At 54.1% G+C, this 17,021-nt stretch overlaps 1 protein-coding gene across 1 annotated transcript in view; it reads right to left on the bottom strand.

Annotated features, from left to right (window-relative positions):
- The window catches only part of TGFBI (transforming growth factor beta induced), a 32,172-nt gene extending 16,694 nt beyond the window's left edge, over positions 1-15,478 (bottom strand). The window contains exons 1-3 of the mRNA XM_025432483.3: positions 15,322-15,478; positions 10,674-10,772; positions 858-922 (exon numbers count right to left, since the gene is read on the bottom strand). Coding sequence (XP_025288268.1) covers positions 858-922; positions 10,674-10,772; positions 15,322-15,455 — 298 coding nt within the window. The 5' untranslated portion in view covers positions 15,456-15,478. The remainder of the gene's footprint in view (positions 1-857; positions 923-10,673; positions 10,773-15,321) is intronic.
- Between the last annotated feature and the right edge of the window lie 1,543 nt (positions 15,479-17,021).

Raw genomic sequence — 17,021 nt, 5'->3', positions numbered from 1 at the left:
TGGCCTGAGGCTTAGGAGACCTTCCCCTCCCATGGGGAGCTCAAGGCCCACGTGACGTGACGGGGGTGGGGGGTGGGGGGCTCTCCCCCAAGGTCATTCTCCACACACCCCACCACTTAATTCCCACTTGTCCTTCCACCTAAGCCCCCACCCTGCCAACCACACCCCTTTGTGACCTTGGCAACAACCAAACTGCCCCTTCCTTTTAAGTTAAGTTCGTCCCACATTCTCAAGGAATAAATAACAAATATTTCAAAGTTAAAACACCCCCTCTGCATAGTCCCAGAGGATGTGCCTGAAGGGAAGCCTCTGAAAGAACTCACAGGTGCCACCTAGACCTTGGCCCTGTGGCCATTCGTGGTTCCCTGGGCCGATGGTGGGTGAGCCTGCCAGGCTTGGGCCACCCCCTCCACCCCCTACCCCCGCCCCCCGTGGGCTCCAAAGGACAGAGTTCCAGTGGAGGGAGGAGGGGAAGCCTGGCACAGGCAGCCGGCTCTCCAACAGAGCTGAGCAGAAATGTGGGTGCCGTGGGAATCATGCCCAGGCCCACGCAGCAAGGCCAGCAACCCAGCCTGGGAGGCGAGCCTGGGCAAGTTGGACTCGGAGTCTGCTCCACCAGCCTCGTCAGAAGGTCAGTTTGCACAGGAAGGAGCAGTGCAGGAAGCTCCCTGTCCTCAGATTCCACCCTCGGGCCCTCGCCTGAAGCCTGGAGCCAGAGAGCAAGCGGAGGATGTCCACGCAGCCCCGGCGCTTGGACCCCCACATGGATGGACCCCAAGGCCTCTCCCACTGGGCTCCTCCTTCCCCGCCTCCCTCCCCCTACAGTCTGCACCAGTGGGCTGGACCAGCTTACTCACCTGCGGGACAGCCCTTCTCTCCTGGCACCTTCTCATACCCGGGGCAGCACTCATAGCTGATGACTCTGCAGGGAGAGGGGCACACACGTGAGGGCCAGGCAGGGCATCCATCCTCCTCGCTGTCATCAGGAAGAGGGGCCTCCACAGACAGAGGAAGGGAAATGACAGTAGGACATAGGACATCCTGCTCTCGGAGGGGACCATTCTGGAGCAAGGAACTTGTCACTCCTCAGCTTTCTAGAACATTCCCAATGGTTGTCATCCCTATGGCAATCCCACTGGGACTGTGCCAGCAGGTTCCATAGGGGGATTAGAAAATACACCCACCAGGAATGTATCGCCAGCACCACATGTGGCAAACACCACGGTTAGCATTTTTGAGTAGCATTTTTGAGAGGCGGCAGGGAGCAGGAGGGGGTGCCCTGGATCCGGTTGAGTCTGCCACTAACCAACCGGGACCTCTGCTCCCTGGGCCTCCAGGGTCTCCTGCGTCCTCCCTGGGTCTCTGTTGTCCCGTCTGTAAAACGTATGTGTGTATCCTTCAGTGGTCACCAGATTCCATCTCTCACGCTCACCGAGCTCTCTGACTCACTAACCAAGAGGGACAGCACATAGATGACCATTAAGGTTTCTGGTCTTGACAATCAAACTTTACAACTTCTAAAATTAAAATAAAAACAAAGCTCCCCTCTTTCCCCATTTCTTTAAATTGAAAACAAAATCTTAATCAATAACAACATTTATATGGTTTCAAAATGAAAATGTGCAAAGGATTATATCGCACAGTCTTCCCCATCCAACCCCATCCCTCAACCATCCCATCGTCCTTCCAAGAGGCAACTGATACCACCAGTCTGTGAGATTCCTTGGCATCTGGATGAAAAGGAGACTGGCACTTATACAGTTTTAAACTCTGAAATCATTTGGCAGAAAAACTTAAAACTTTCTCTGCTCTCAACTCAGGCCAGCCTATGATGGAATAATTACTGTCCTCTGGAGGTCTGAAATACACAGCCTCGGCTAACCCAATATTCTGGGGAAGCCCAAAAGACAGAATTTCAAATCCTGTTGCAAGGAAGTCTGTGTCTCAAAGCTTATACCTAAGAGAGACTTGCTTCTCATCTATTCCCCAAGTCCTGTGCAAGGCCAGCCTGCGTCCTTTGACAGCCTCGGGACCAGATGCAGTGTCCTGTCCCTTTTCTCCTTGTCCAGGGACTCACCCTTCTGGATAGGAGACAACTCAGACTTGAACTGCAGCAAATTTTACCACAGACCTGCCCACTGTGGGGCTCTCCCAGGATGACCTCACTGGAAGACAGGCAGGCAGACTGGGGAAGGAACAGGGCTCTGGAGTCGGGCAGGGTGCTCTCAATGTGCCCAGGCATTCTGCTCCTTTAATTCAGTTGGAGTCATTTCAGGGAAGCCCTGGTGAATTATGAGAAGACAAAGCCTAGTTCGTCTCTTGTCCAGGGGGTGTTTCAGAGACAGATTGGCTAGGATTCTCCAGCTACAAGAATCACTTTGCCAGAAGTGGGTCCCCCCAGAAATGGTTAAGGAGTTTGACAAGTCAGACACATCCCTCTTTGCCCTGCTCCCTCTATCCTCCTATCCACTTCGTCCTCCTACTCTCCAGCCTTCCCCCCATCCTACTCCCTTCTAACCTTTCATCCCCATTCCCATAAGGTCTCTACTTTTAAGGACTAAATGGATTCAGAACTTGCCTTTTGACTGACCCACAATTTTCGTTTTGGAAACTAAAGTCTTCTTTTGCAGCAAAAGTAAGATCTGACCAATATACAATTTTTCAAAGGCAACATGGTATCATAGGAAGAGTTCTAGAATTAGGGGACCTGGCTTGTGACCCATCAGTAACGAAAGGGTTTGAAAGGGACCTTGAAGGTCCACTTTTCTCTCAGGGCCTCAGTTGCCTCATCTGTGAAATGAGGTGAGGCTAAACGAGACGATCTCCAAGATTCATTCTAATCTCACACTCATGGTTCTAGTCACTAGGATTATTCCTTGGTGGGCAGAGAAGCTGTCTTTCAAAGGAGAGTGTCTGACGGCTCCTCCCAGCTAAACCTAGGGAGAGCTCCAAGCCTTAGGCCCATAGCCATAGATCCAGGACATGCCCAGGGCCTATCTGATAAACACCAGGGCTCTGTGGCTGAGGTTGGAGAGGCAGGATTAAGGTCAAGTCCACCAAAGCTTAGCTTCTTTCCAAAAGTGCTTGGGTGACACTCCCTGGTACTAGAGAAGCACACTTGGAGGATGGGTCTTCTCAAAGTTCTCCTTGTCCCAGAGGCCCCCGTGCATATGGGTGTTACACACTCCCTGCCTTGGACCCCCTCTCCCCTCAGCTGAGCTGGCCAACAATTCTTCTTCCAGGCTGCTGGCTTTTAGGTTCAATCTCAAAAAAACAAGAGAGAGCTCCACAGCTCAGGAGGCCTCAACAGGATTCCACTGAGGGCAGAGAAAGCTAACTCCCCAAGTGTGAATTCCCTAGTCCCTGTATGTTCACTGGGGGATGGGGTGGGAGGGTCGTATGGGGAGAAATGGGGCTGAGGGGCTGGGAGGAGGACAGATATAAGTAGAAAAGTCTCAGTGTGGAGAAGAATACTTCGGAGAGAACCAGAAAGCTGCAAGGGCTCTCAGGGCCAGACCACAGCTGGGGAGGGACAGACCTGGGAACTTCCTGGGATTTGGTCAAGTCTAATCCCTTCTCCATTGTTCTTGGTGATGCACAGATTGGGGGAAAGCAGAGTGATCTGACACTGAGAGGACACAGGTGCTCTCTGTGATGCAGACCCCCCCATCATCAGCACCCACTGTGCCTTTCCAGGTGGGCTCTGCACCTGAGGCCCATGGTGGCTGGACATGGGTGGCCCACTGCCATTGCCAGAGGTCGATCCACCAGCTGAAGGCTTTTTCCTGGTTACATGAACAAGGCTCTGCCAGGAAGCTTTCTTTTCATCCTCCTGCCCTGCTGGCCTTTCCCTCTTCTGCCTTCCTGCTGCAACAGTCTGACATCCTTGGCCGTCTCTAAGCATGCAGGTGTGAGTCATGCCTCTCATCTCCAGCCTGGCAGCTTTCTGGGCTGAGATGCTTCCTCTGCTAGCAGTTTCCCTACTCCCGACTGTCCCTATAATACCAGCTATTCTCACAGCTGCCCTGTGCGGCCCCAGAGAAGCAGAGAGCAGCTGGAAATTACAGATTGAGAAGATAGCCCATTGAGACAGTGTTGACCAAACCTTTCCAGACTAGCAGCGCCTGTTCTCAGCCCAGCATGCCATTCTCCTTGGGCTTTCGCCCTGAAAAGAATAGATGCTGTGGGGGGTTGAGCTGGGTGCCATTACAGGGTCGAGCATCTGGTACCTTCTCTCTAGGATGAACGTAGGAAAGATGGAAACCACAGGAGCCTCCATCTGTATCTCCCCAGTGCCTTGGCCTCCCTGTGTAGAGAGGACCAATCTACTGGTTTCTGAAGCTAATCTCATCAGGGAAAACCTCTCTGATGAGAGGCTCCTGGCTTCTCCTTGACCTAACACAGTCCAATAAGTAAAAACCTCAGTCAGAAAAAGAGTATCTCTAGGACAGTGAGACACTAATATTCTTGATCCAGTCTCCCTGGTCAGAAGAACCATTTGAGGAAGAAGGTGAAGGTGAAGAAGAAGGTGAAGAAAAAAATCTAAATGCCCAATTTAGAAAGGCATTTAGATTATGTATTTATTCACAATTATTTATTCATCCATGAGAGACAGAGAGAGGTAGAGATACAGGCAGAGGGAGAAGCAGGTGCCCTGTGGGGAGCCCGATGTGGGACTCAATTCCAGGCCCCCGGGGTCATGACTTGAGCCGAAGGCAGATGCTCAACCCCTGAGCCACCCAGGTGCCCCTTACAAGGACATTTAAAGAAGGCAAAGAGCGTCAATCTAAGGCCTTAAGGCTAGAGGTGGCTGGGAGGCTCTGTGCCAGTCCCCTCCAGAGTGTTACTCATGATCAGATGCAGACAGAAGCACTGGTATATCTTTCCCCAAAACAATTTTCCAAGAAGTTGATATAATGGGTTAAAACCATCGCTGCCTCCAAGCGCGCGCCGCGGTCCTGGCCGGCTGTCATGGCTGTAAATGTCTAAGGACTAACCAGACGCTGGAAGTAGGTGGAGCAAGGGATGCAGTCCGAGCGCCAGGTTCCCGCGACAGAAGGTAAACCACTCAGCGTGTCATGATTTCCAAGCAGAACCACGGAGCAAGCGCAGCCTGCTGTCGTCTAGCCATGAAGCCATCCCCATGGACTGCCGGCCCCCAGGGGCCCCTTTTCTGTTCTCCCGACCTCGGAAGCTCAGCCGAGCTTTCCTCAGTCTCCACTAGAAAATCAAAATCTTGAGCTTTTTGATGAAAAAGGTCTCGTGTTAACCCCATGTCCTCCACCAAAGGGCCCACCGCTGAGCAGGGCCAGGCTTGGCCATGAGGAGGACAGAGCCTTTAAGAACTTGATGACAATCCGTTTGTATGCAGTGTGCCAGGGCATTCTGGGGGCCCCTGGACACTGGCTACGTCTCCTCAGCTCCCATGCCCTTTATCTGAGCAGGGGGTCCCCTTGCAGCCGGGGAACAGAATGATCACCAGATGGGGGTGAGCAGCCAGGAGGAGGCTGGGGACTCTGGGCCAGAAGGGCCTCTGCTGCCCCTCTGGAGACCTTGTCTCTGGGACCCTCAGGCAGGGAATTTAGGGCTGTAGACAGCTACGTGGGGCGATTCACTCAGGCCTTTTAGGGCTGGTCACTTATGCATCTCCCCATGCAACTAACAGCTGCTGGGTTGGTTTTTTGTTTGTTTTTTAAGATTTTACTTATTTATTCATGAGAGACACAGAGAGAGGCAGAGACACAGGCAGAGGGAGAAGCAGGCTCCATGCAGGGAGCCCAATGTGGGACTCGATCTCAGGACTCCAGGATCACGCCCTGAGCCAAAGGTGGACACTCAACCGCTGAGCCACCGAGGTTGATATATACTAAGTGCTCAGTTGTTGAGCCTTTTTTGGAAAAACTCCAGGTATAATGAGAATTGAAGTTTGGTTAGTAACTTTACTGAAAGCAACGTCCTGCATGAGCTCACCAATCAAATCACAGTGTGACAACACCATTCCCCCATAAACCACCTACAGAAAGCAACAGATGGGGCCTGCATGGGTTTCCCATTGCTACAGTAACAAATAATCCCACATCCAGTGGTTAGAACAACACAAATTTATCATCTTACAATTCTGGATGTCAGACCCAGAGCGCGGCCTTAAGAGACTAAAATCAAAGACTGTATTCCTTTTAGCGGCTCTGGGGGAGAAGGTATTCCTTGTCTTTTCCAGCTTCTGGAGGCTGTGGTCACATCACTCCAACCTCCTCTCCTCTGGCTCTGGCCTTCCTGCCTCCCTCTCATAAGGACCCTTATTACCACACGGAGCTCACCAGTTAACCCAGGATAACCTTCGCCTCCCAAGATCCTTAACCTAATTGTATCAGCAGAGGCTCTTTTTCCTTCAGTTACAGGTTCAGGGATTAGGATGTGGACACCTGTAGGGGGTCGTTATTCTGCCCACCACGGGGCATTACCCCAGACGGCACAAGGAGTCACGGAAATACTCACCAGAACACGATCCCCTGTCAGCTAAGCCGCCTCCCTGGAATTTACAGAGTGGGACAGAACCTTCAGGAAATCCTGTACAACAAAGGTGTTGGGTGAACCCCTGGTGCAAGATACATGTCAAATCTTGGTTGTTTGGAAGGACTTTATCCATGGGGTCCCACGTGGCTGCACAGGAATGTAAACAGGGAAGGAAGTGCTGCTATGGGCCTGGGGACAGCCTGGCATCCCCGGCTGGTTTCTCTCTGTCCTCAGGGACCAAGGTTGTGGGACACAGGAAAGGAGGAAAAGGAGGGTTCTTCTTTGGCTTCATAGCGGACGTCCCTGGGGGTCCTGCCAGCACAAAACCTGCTGGAAAGAGCCGTGCCAGCTGATGGAAAGGCCCAGCTCTACCCCAGCTGCCTTCGGTAAAGGCTGGATCTTCAAGCCTAAACGCAGTGCAGAAGCAGAATTAATATCTCAGCCCTTGAACAGAGCAAGGCTTGCTCCTAGGAAAACGGGTGTGCCCTGCCACCTCATCTCGGCTTTCCAGAAGGGCTGCTGAGCTCAGGAATGTACTGTTGCTCACGAAACAACTTCAAGGCTTGGGGAATGCACAGCTACCGGCCCTACCTGCTGGCTCCCCCGCTGGTGGCGCCTGTGCCACACATGCAGGACGTCTGAGCTCGGGCTAGGACTATTGCATCCCCATGATCTCAACCCCGATCTGACTTGGCTGCTAAGTAGGCCTCCACCTCGTGGGGCTCACACAAAGGAGGCCTGTTGGGAGGCAGCAGGGCTTCCTGACCACAATTTCCTGCACCGTCGCTCAAGCTGCTGCACATAAAGTTTTTATGGTGACTGATCAGACTGGGGCCTGGAGTCACAGAGTAGGATGCTGTCTCCCTCTCACCCCCAGCCCTCTTTGTTTGATTAACTATTGTAGCACTCTGGTGCTCTTCAGGATCTGGAATAAAAGCTAATGTGAATTTGCAAGTAATAAAATCCACTCACATCGCTAAATAGGGGCCCACTGGTAACCACGTCCTGTAATAAAATCCAGATGGGAGGCTTGACAAGTGGCACCAAAGACTCAGGTTCTTTTCTCCTTGAAACTGCAGAAAAGCCACTGTCTGAAGACAATGTAGTGTCCTCCGGCCAGAGTACAGAGTGTGGCTGGTCCCCTCCCTCCTTCCATGGAGCAGGAGTCCAGGGCCTCACAGAAGCAGACAAATGGCTCCAGGCTCTGGGTCTCTGTGTGACTGGACACTGCAGAGTCTTCACCCTGTAGCCCTGGGCTTGGTGCCATTTGTGTCCTTTCAAATTTCAATGCTTCTTCTCCTAGGTGACCTGTGCTGCCTCTTGCCCTGTGATACTTTGCCTCCCTGCACCCTAACACACACCTCTGCTCCAGCCTCTTCCCTAGAGTCTTGCTGAGAAAATTCTCACTGCCCAAGCTGGCCCCATGTGGAGACAGTCCTGTTTGCTCCAACCACAGCTATGCTCCCCATTTCCCAGTCTGGTCTAGACCCAAATAAATGTACCTGGGGATCCATTTTCACAAGGCTGATGTCATCTCCAGCCAACACAGCCCTTCCCCTCCTCCCTTCCTGACCATCTATGGCACCGAACCCCTGGGGAACCGATGGCAGCTCTCTCATGGGTTTCTGTCCCTGTCCATAAGTGAGGTGCAAGGCCAATCCATCTCAGTTCCCTGACAATGAGGATGAGTTCCCCTTTCCCTCCCTGCGCCCTCTGGACCTCTTCCAAGTCAGCTCCACCTTCCTGACATTGCACATGGTGTTCCAGGAAGGGACCCTCTTGTCCTGGATTGTGCAGTTTTATATCAGCCTGTATTTTCCTATCCTCATTTCCTCTTTTTGATGTGGCCCAAAGCAATGGCCACATGGAGGAGTTGAATGTGCACACCATCCCCTTCTGGCTTTATAAGCCCTTGTCAGCATCTGCAACTAGGCTCTGAGAGCTGTGTGACCCCACGCTACACCCCTTTCCCACTCACAGCCCACTGTGGCTGCTGTACCACAACATCACCACTCTCTCAGAGCTATGCCTGCCCAGAGGGAAGAATGGGTCATTGAGAACACTTGCCAACACACAGCTGCGTGGCTGTGCCCTGTCCTGGCACACAGATGGAGAAGGGTGTAGGTACCAAGAACCAGCGAGCCAAGATGACTCACCATTGACAGCAGTGTCAGCTGGGGCACAGCCAGGCAACGTTACCAAGCTACTGTCAACCGGTCAGGCCAATGCCCCCACATAAGGCCACCCAAATGCCGCCCCACTGCCAGCTTGACATCACAAGCCGGTCTTACTTTTTAGGGAAATTGAGACTAACAAAAATGTGGAACTCCTGAGACCCAAAGGCTCTGGGATGGAGAAGAGCTGTTTGCTTGGTACCGGTCTTCTTCAGTCATCTTCTGAGAAGCAGTTATATGCAGCCTTGTTCTATGCTTAATTAAGGAATTAATTAACTGTTTAACTGAGTAGATAATACACATACATGGGGGAAAAAAATCAAACAGTACTATAGACTTTTTTTGATTTGTTTAACTGGGGACACCAAGGAAGAATGTATGGTATGGAATTCACATAATCTCTTTTTGTCCACAGCAGCAAGAACTACTGCTGGGTGTTGATTCACTGAATGCAGAAGTTGTGTCCTATTAGCTCACTCACTCCTCACCTTTGAGGCTGGGTATGGTCAAGCAGGAGCCAGCAGTCATGGGTCTGCCCTACGCAAGCTCCCAGGGAGCTGCTGGTCTCTCCCCAGTTCTGCCATGACCCCAATTTCTCTCCCTCTCTCTTTTTAAAGATTTTATTTGTTTATTCATGAGAGACACACAGAGAGAGGCAGAGACACAGGCAGAGAGAGAAGCAGGCTCTCAGCAAGGAGCCTGATGCAGGACTTGGTCCCAGGACAGAGCCAAAGGCAGACACTCAACCACTGAGTCACCCAGGCGTCCCCCCAATTTCTCTTGATTCATACCAGGATCCATAATTGCCTAAGACAATCATAATTGCAAGTGGGGATATTTATTTTCTAGGTCCATTTTAAGGAACGAGCACTTTTTCTTCCTCCAACAGGCTATGAAGTGGGAAGACAGATCTACTCAAAAGCAATGTCCCTAGCAATACATTTAAAAATCCCTAGCATGGGAAGGAGTTCAACACAGTAGCTTAGAGGCTCTTAATCTTCCTATTCTGCAGACAAGAGGAAGGTCAGGCCCTCACAAGTGGCTCAGGAGGCTTCTCATTAGCACTTCTTCCCATCTGCAGCACAGAGCCAGCCTTGAGAGCTGCTGTTGACTCGTAGTGCTAAAACAGATTGGGTTGCTGGGGAATTCTGTTAGAACACACATGCCACCCTGTTTCCACAGGCAGCAAGGCAGCTGGGGCAAATGCCACTTCCCCGGGTGCTGCCAGAGGCACCCACAGGCCCTTTCATAAGCACAATGGTCCCTACGCCACTGGCACTCTCACTTCTGCCTGCAGGGCTTAGATCCACAATAACAGCACTTATTAGTGCAAGGCACCCTATTCAGCTTCGCATCTCCATCACTGTACATCCTCGTGATGACCCGTAAGGGAGTCCTTAGTTACTCCCATCCAACAGATGAGGCAATTGAGGGCTACGGCTGTGCAGCAACCTGCCCAGGTAAGTGGCAGAGCCAGCCTTGGAATGGGGGAGTCTTGAGCCTATGCTTTGCTGCCTCATAACACACATATTCCTAGGTACCCAGTCTTTTGGGGGATGTTTACCTCATGGCAGCAGAGCAAGAGTGGTGTGTAAGTTCATCCATGGGCCTTCTTGCCTAGAGATCCAGGCCGGGAGCATCTCCACCGGCTTTGTACCACTTGGTGAGCATGGAGAAGCATCCACACCCCACCCCCACCCCAAGGCACACTCCATATTTCATGCTTCTTATAATCCCCCATCAGCCATGAAAAATACATCCAGGTCCTTTCAGGAGCCTTAAACATACGAACCCAAATCGGCCAGCTTGCTAAAAAGGCCACTCCCCAGCAACAGTTCCCCGACACGTTTGCACACGCATCTTCATGACTCCTGACGCAGGCTAACCTTTCAGAAGGCCGGCCCAGGCCCAGGGGCCCCGCTGCCGCCAGACATGCAGGGCGGCCACTTTGGTGGCTGGTAGTCTTGAGTGGTTATGGATACTCACGTGGATTTGCCACAGATTTTCCTCTGGTACCACTGCTTGCAGTTGGTGAAGTACTTCTTGTTGGTACCAATGAGCTTCTGCACGGCACACACGTTGGGGCTGAAATGAAAGCGGTGGTGTTGGCAAAATGAGCAGCATGTCTGCCCCACTACCATGTTCTTCCCACCACGTGGGCCCTCCCAGATTATTAGAATGTTCCAGATATGGAGAAGGGACAGTCATCTCAGTGTTGGTTTTGCTGGGTGGCTCAGGGGTAGATACTGTCTCAATCAATTTCCAGTGCCCCTGCAAGTCTCCTACCAAATTTAATTCCGGCCAAGTGTATCTCACACACTGACATAATTTCACCTAATTATCCTTCTTTGACACAGATACTTGGTACGCACAGATAAAAGCATCTTAAAATTTTAAGATCACATATTACAGGTTGTAAAACTAGTCTAAGTCATATGGTTGTGAAGCAAGGCAGCTTTGAGAGAAGCTCCCAGCCTTTCTCAGTACCTCCAAGCCCCACGGAACCAAAATGTCCAAAGGCTCTGACCCAGCACCCTGGAGCACATAGCCAGCCCCACTGTCCAGAGGGGAGGCCAAGGCCTGGACCCAGCACCCCCAGCGGCTCCACATAGACATGCTCTGCGTTCCTAGGCCAGGGGCTTGGCTCTGAACACAACCATGGTGACCATAGTCAGGACCTCATTAGGAAGCACTCTCCCGCTGGACTCTCATTCTTTGACTACTTAGGCTCCAGCCTGATTCTGCTGTCCCCAGGAAGGCCTCCTCCAGTGCCCAGGTGACACACTTCTGTGCACCTCTCACTTGCAATATGGCCCTTATTTGATGCTTGGTACCAAACAGAATCCAACACTGTTCAGAGTACGCATCTCTATTTTTTCCAATTATCCATCAAAGGACGAGGTTCCCTGTCTTGTTCTCTTTTACATTCCAGATGGGTCCTAGCACAGGGTCAGGGTGAAGAAAGAGTTTGGAATGACCTTGCTGAAAATGCTGCTCCCAGGACCACCCACTCAGAGGAGTTCCTCAGGAAGTCTGGAGAAGCTGACTGCAGTGCTCAGGGTTCTGCTGAGAAGCGTCCATCCCGGAGCCATGCAGTTTTGTTTTGTTTTTTTTTAATCAACGTCCCAAGTCATGATCCAGACCATGCTCAGGCCATGTGGTGGGAGGATCTTCATCAAGAGCCCGTGGGGAGAGGAGCTAGCTGTGGCTGTGTTGTGACATTTGGGAGGGGGTCCTCCTGACCTGAGGCGGGAAGTTCATCTGCCCAAGCACAAGCCAGGGGACAGCAAGGCAAAGAGCCTGAGGCTTCCACAGAACCTCCTTGTCCTAAGAAATTCAGATGTCACTTTTACATACCACTCCCTCTGTTACTTTAAAAATGTACTCTGTAATCATCACTTGCTGCCGGGAAGACACAGGTTCTTTGGCAAGAGCTGCACCGACCATCCCCGTCGTGCTGGCTGCAGGAACGTAGGCAGTTCTCAAATACTCAGAGTTGGGTTATTGGGGAGGAGGGTGTGCGGACCCTTTGCTTCCCTGCCCTCTCTCCTCTACCACGTGGATGGCACCTCTTGTCCAGTTTGTGGCTCAGGAGGCAAAGGTGAGTGAATCAGGGAGGCGCACTATAGGTCAGTGAGTCAATGGAAAAAGCAGAAGGCAAGGGAGGTTAAAGGTGCAAACCCCAGGCCAGCAGAGAGGTAAGCCCATGTCCCCTTAGTCCTAGCTGGGTCTGACCAGGTGCCCACAGCCTCCAGAGGATTCTAACCAAAGCCACTTTGTTCCTCTGTCTGCTGCCTGGGATTCACAGGTTACGGCTGTCCCCAAATAACCCTCAGAGAGTCCCCACTGGCCACACTGCAGCCCTAGGTACTGTTTATTGCTGTACAATCTCCTTCCTTCTATGTGGTCGAGCAGGAAACAATTACTGTCGATGAATTCCCTGCAACTTTCCGTAGGCGGTTGGCGAATCTTCAGTAAGTCTCTTGTGGATGTGGCTCCAACATTCCTCCGTGGAGTGAGTTTCCACTGCCCCAGCCCTTTGAGACAGGGGCGCAGGCGGGGGGGGGGGGGGGGGGCTCGCTCTCCCCGCAGGGTGGGAGGGGTGGGCTGCATCCACAGGAAATCCAGGCTGAAGTTTAATCGAAATGACCTAGCCATTTCTGGGCCTCCTGCCTCTGGCACAACAGCTCCACTGTCCAACTTGGATTTGAAAATCAAGTGCTTCAGGAAATCCAGTCCAGTTCTAAATGTCGACAATCTGAAGTGCAAATGCACTTTTATTTCTCTGTCAGTATTTTTTAACCTTTCTCTAGAGCAACATGGATGCAGCGGGGAGTCAGGAGACCACATCACAGTCTCTACCCTCCCAAGAGCTCCCTGTGCTGGAACTCAGTCACTCCACCCCACCAAGCTGTAGTTTCTCCGTCTGTGAAATGGGAGCTCGAACAACAGATCTCCTGTGTCGTGGTGAAGATTTAAGCAAACCGGGGCTGGGGCCAGAGAGTGCTGTGCAGGAGCAAGGCAGGCTTGCTAGTTCTCCTTCAGGTCTTGGAGCCTACTGCGTGGCCTTAAAAAAGCAGAGATTTTTTTTTCCTTCCTTTTTCACCACTCCTCTCTCTGATGGAAAGACTGGGTCTTGAACAATGTCATGCATTTTCCCCAGGGCGCCACACCCATGTACAAGGCCAGGCACTCTTGTGGCACTTTCAGGGACAGTTAGATCACAGTAAAGGCAACCGTACCTGCAACCATTTTGTCACAGGTCATCTGCCTGCACACCCGCACTTTACCAGGCATGCGGATGGTGCATGGGTGGCCTCTCAGACCATCCTGCCCATCGCAGATCTCTACAGGCCTTTCCAACTGCACCCCAAGAAGTGAAACAACAGGATCAGCCTGCAGAGGCCGGGGGAGGAGGGGTGCAGAGGAAGTTAATCTAATATCTGAAATGCATAATGAAGAACACTTGCTTTGCAAAAAAAAAGGTAGTATTTTCCAGGTGGTCGGTGTCTCTTCTGAGCTCCGAAGGGAAGGAGGTTTTCCGTAGAGACGATTCTTGGTGGAACCCTGTCAACACCTTCGGGGAAACTTCACTCTAGTGTGCACAGAGACACCATTCTGCGTGACAGTGCTGCAGGGCGTGCTATCCGGATCGTCTCCTGACTTAGTGGCTAAGATATGGAGGGAACAGAAACCTCCCAAGCAGATTGCGGCACCCAAGCTGAATATGCTTCTTTGGCAAGAAAGGCAGGAGGACAGAGCTGAGCTGGGCACAGACAGTGAGAATGTCAATGGCACACATTTTGACTTTTAGGCCTCATCTGCCCCTCAACTTTCTGAGCTGGCCCCTCAGCCTTCTGCACACACAGCCTAAATCCAAGATGATTCTCCCCTTTCCTAAAGACCCCTGGGCATGCCCTGGTGCTCTAGTCTTTCCAGGAGGACACCAAGGCTGTGGCTCACCCCACTTGATTCCTCTCTGCAGAAATCCCCCTCCCTGCAGCCCTGGGCAGCAGACAGGCCAAGTGAACCCATATACAAGGCCACAGGCAGAGGGAACAAGGATGACAGCTCCCTGTGAGGGCCAGCCTGCACCTACCCCTGGAGTCCTCCTCAGGGCACAGAGCCAAGACTTTGCAAGGCCTCTGAAGTCAACTCTAGTCACCCCCAAAGTGGGTTTTAACCTGAGTATACCTCTGCCAGTCATGTGGCAGTCTGGGCCCTACTGGGTTCGAATGCCAGATCCAATAGCATCTGAACTCCTGCTAAGGCCCAGTGGCATGTGGGCCACCACGTGACTTTATCCACATAAGAGTTTTACCTAGTTGTGAAAAAGAGTTGGTGCAACCAGGTAGGCTGGAAGCTATGGCCAAGCCTGGTTAAGTGTGGAGCAGGATGGCTCAGTTAGGGATGCAGAGATATCACCCATCCCTGCCCGCCCGGGTCTGGGCCCACGTCTGCCTGGGTTTGCCTCCTGAAGCCAACACACTGTCAGCGTCTGCAACGATAATATCCCACATTTATAACCCCAGCTTTCGTTTTAAGGCAGGTTCCAATCGGGGCTCCGGCGCATCCTGCAGGGCTGTAGGAAAGCGATGTGTCCTCTCCGGACTCAGTTTCCCAGTCTGCACGATGTGTGCGGGGCCCAGGGACTTCTGCTCTTCACCTGGCAGGGGAGGAGCGGCCACACGGCCAACGGTGCCTGGGAGCACCGCCCGGGGCCAGGTAGTGGGCGTGGGGCCCCGCCAGGTGACCGGGCCTGGCCCCTGGAGGCTGCCAGGCTGTGTGGACCCGGCCCCGCCGGAGTCTGTGCCCTGTGGGGTGGGCTTCCTCTCCCCCCGCCACCTCCACCTCCACCTCCGCACCGTTATTGGGGCAGAGCGCAAGCCCCTTCCCTCCTCCTGGGACTTGACGCCGAGAGCCCCGGTCGCCCAGCGCTCTTGGCCGGGCGGGCAGAGTGGCCGCTGGGCTGTCGCGCGGGTCCTCCGCGAAGCCCCCGCCGGGCTTGCCCTCCGCCCGCGCCCCCGCGCCCCCGCGCCCCCGCGCCCCCGCGCCCCCGCGCCGCCGCCTTCGCCTCCGCGCTCCGTCCCGGGGCCCGCCCGGCCCGCGCCACCCCCGCGCGGCGGCCGCTTACCCGTGCTGGCGGCCCCGGAGCCGGCTGTGCTGCAGCACCAGCTGGTACGGCGACCTGGCGGGGCCCCCCAGGGTGGCGGCGGGGCCCAGGGCCAGCGCCAGGGCGACGGGCAGCAGCCGCACGAGGAGCGCCATGGAGCGGCCGGCCGGGACCTGGGCGAGTGAGAGCGCCGCCGCCGCGGGCCCGGTTAAGTAGGCGGCGGCCGCCAGGGGCGGGGAAGCCCGGCGGCCCGCGCCCCCCGCCCCGCCCCGCCCCGCCCCGCCCGGCCCCCCTGGGCTGCGCCGCACCCGCGCGCCGCTCCCTGCCGCGCTCTCCCCCTCCTCCGCCCCGGCCCTCCCGCGGGGTGGGGGGGCTGGCGGCGGGGGCTCCGCACGCCTCGCTCCCCCAGGCCTCCGCTCCCGCAGCCCACACACCCTCCTCATCCTCGCTGCAAAGCTCCGGGGGCGCGGGGCGCGGGCCCTGCGGACGCCCGCCGCCCTCCCTCCGCGCTGGCCTCCGCGTGTCGGAACCTCACCCGGCCGGCTAACTCGGGAGTAAACCTTAGGGTGGATCCATCGATTGATCATCGACAGAAGCCAGAAATAAGTGCGACCGGCTTTGTTGGACGCTAAGCTCCCCTGGGAACCCGGCAGGAGGGGGGGTCCCTCACCTGGTGCACACTCGTTCTCTGCCTGAACCTCTCTGCAGCACTCTGTGCCTGGTGCTGCAAAGAGACGGAAGGGGCAAGAGTCCTGCCCTGGAGGAGCTCGGAGCACCTCAGCAAATAGTCACGTGGGAGGGCCCTTGCTATTCACCCAAGCTCCTATTAATCACCATCTGGTAGCCATGGGGAGACAGTGAGGGCCTAGTGAATGACATCTAGATGAAGAATGGGGAGGTGGAGTCAAGGATAGAGGAGGCTGGAAGAGGTGTCGCAGAGTCCTGTTGGTGATGGAAAAGCAGACAAGTGACGGCATCAGTGTCAGGAACAGGCTAAGAGATGCTCAGATACAGCCCAGCAAGGCAGGACCCCCGAAGGTCAGGTGACTAGGAGGAGGGCCATATGTGGGGTGGAAGTGGGCATTGAGAAAAGTGAGCCAATTTGAGGAGTGTGTAGGAAGTAGCAGCAGAACTTGGATGCTGTACCCAAGGAGGGGAGAAGGAGGAGGCACAATGACTTAGGGGCTCTTGGCATGGGCATCTTGGTGGGTGGTGACACCATTTTTACAATAAGGGACACGGACGGGGTTGCAGGTTTGCCAGAGAGGGTAAGTAGAGTTTGGTGTGCTTGTGATTCATCCAGGTGGAGTGTCCCACAAGCAGCCAGATATAGGATGTGGCTCTCCAGGAGGGATGGGGTGGAGATTCACATGTGGGAGTCACCTGGGCATACATGAAGCTGACACTATGGGAGTGCACGAACTCTTGGGGAGGACAGACAGAGCAGGAGGTGAGGGATGGGCCCTGACAGACACAGAGCAGCCGCAAAGCAAGTGACACAGCTGATGGGGGAGCAGAAGGAGATGGGGAGCGGAGCTGGCAGTGGGGAGGGTGCCCTCAAGGAGAGGCTGCTAGCAGCAATGCTGCACACATGACAGATCCACCAGGCCTGCTGTGTGGCAGAGAGCCCCTGGGGATTTGGCTGTGGGCAGCAGGATGGCCGAAGGCAGCCTGTGGTGGTTTGACGGAGAGCCTGGGGGCAGGGGTGGTGGTGGTGGTGG

Source organism: Canis lupus, chromosome 11 (genome assembly GCF_003254725.2).
Source record: "Canis lupus dingo isolate Sandy chromosome 11, ASM325472v2, whole genome shotgun sequence".
Taxonomy (NCBI): domain Eukaryota; kingdom Metazoa; phylum Chordata; class Mammalia; order Carnivora; family Canidae; genus Canis; species Canis lupus.
This window is presented reverse-complemented; position numbering and strand designations above follow the sequence as displayed.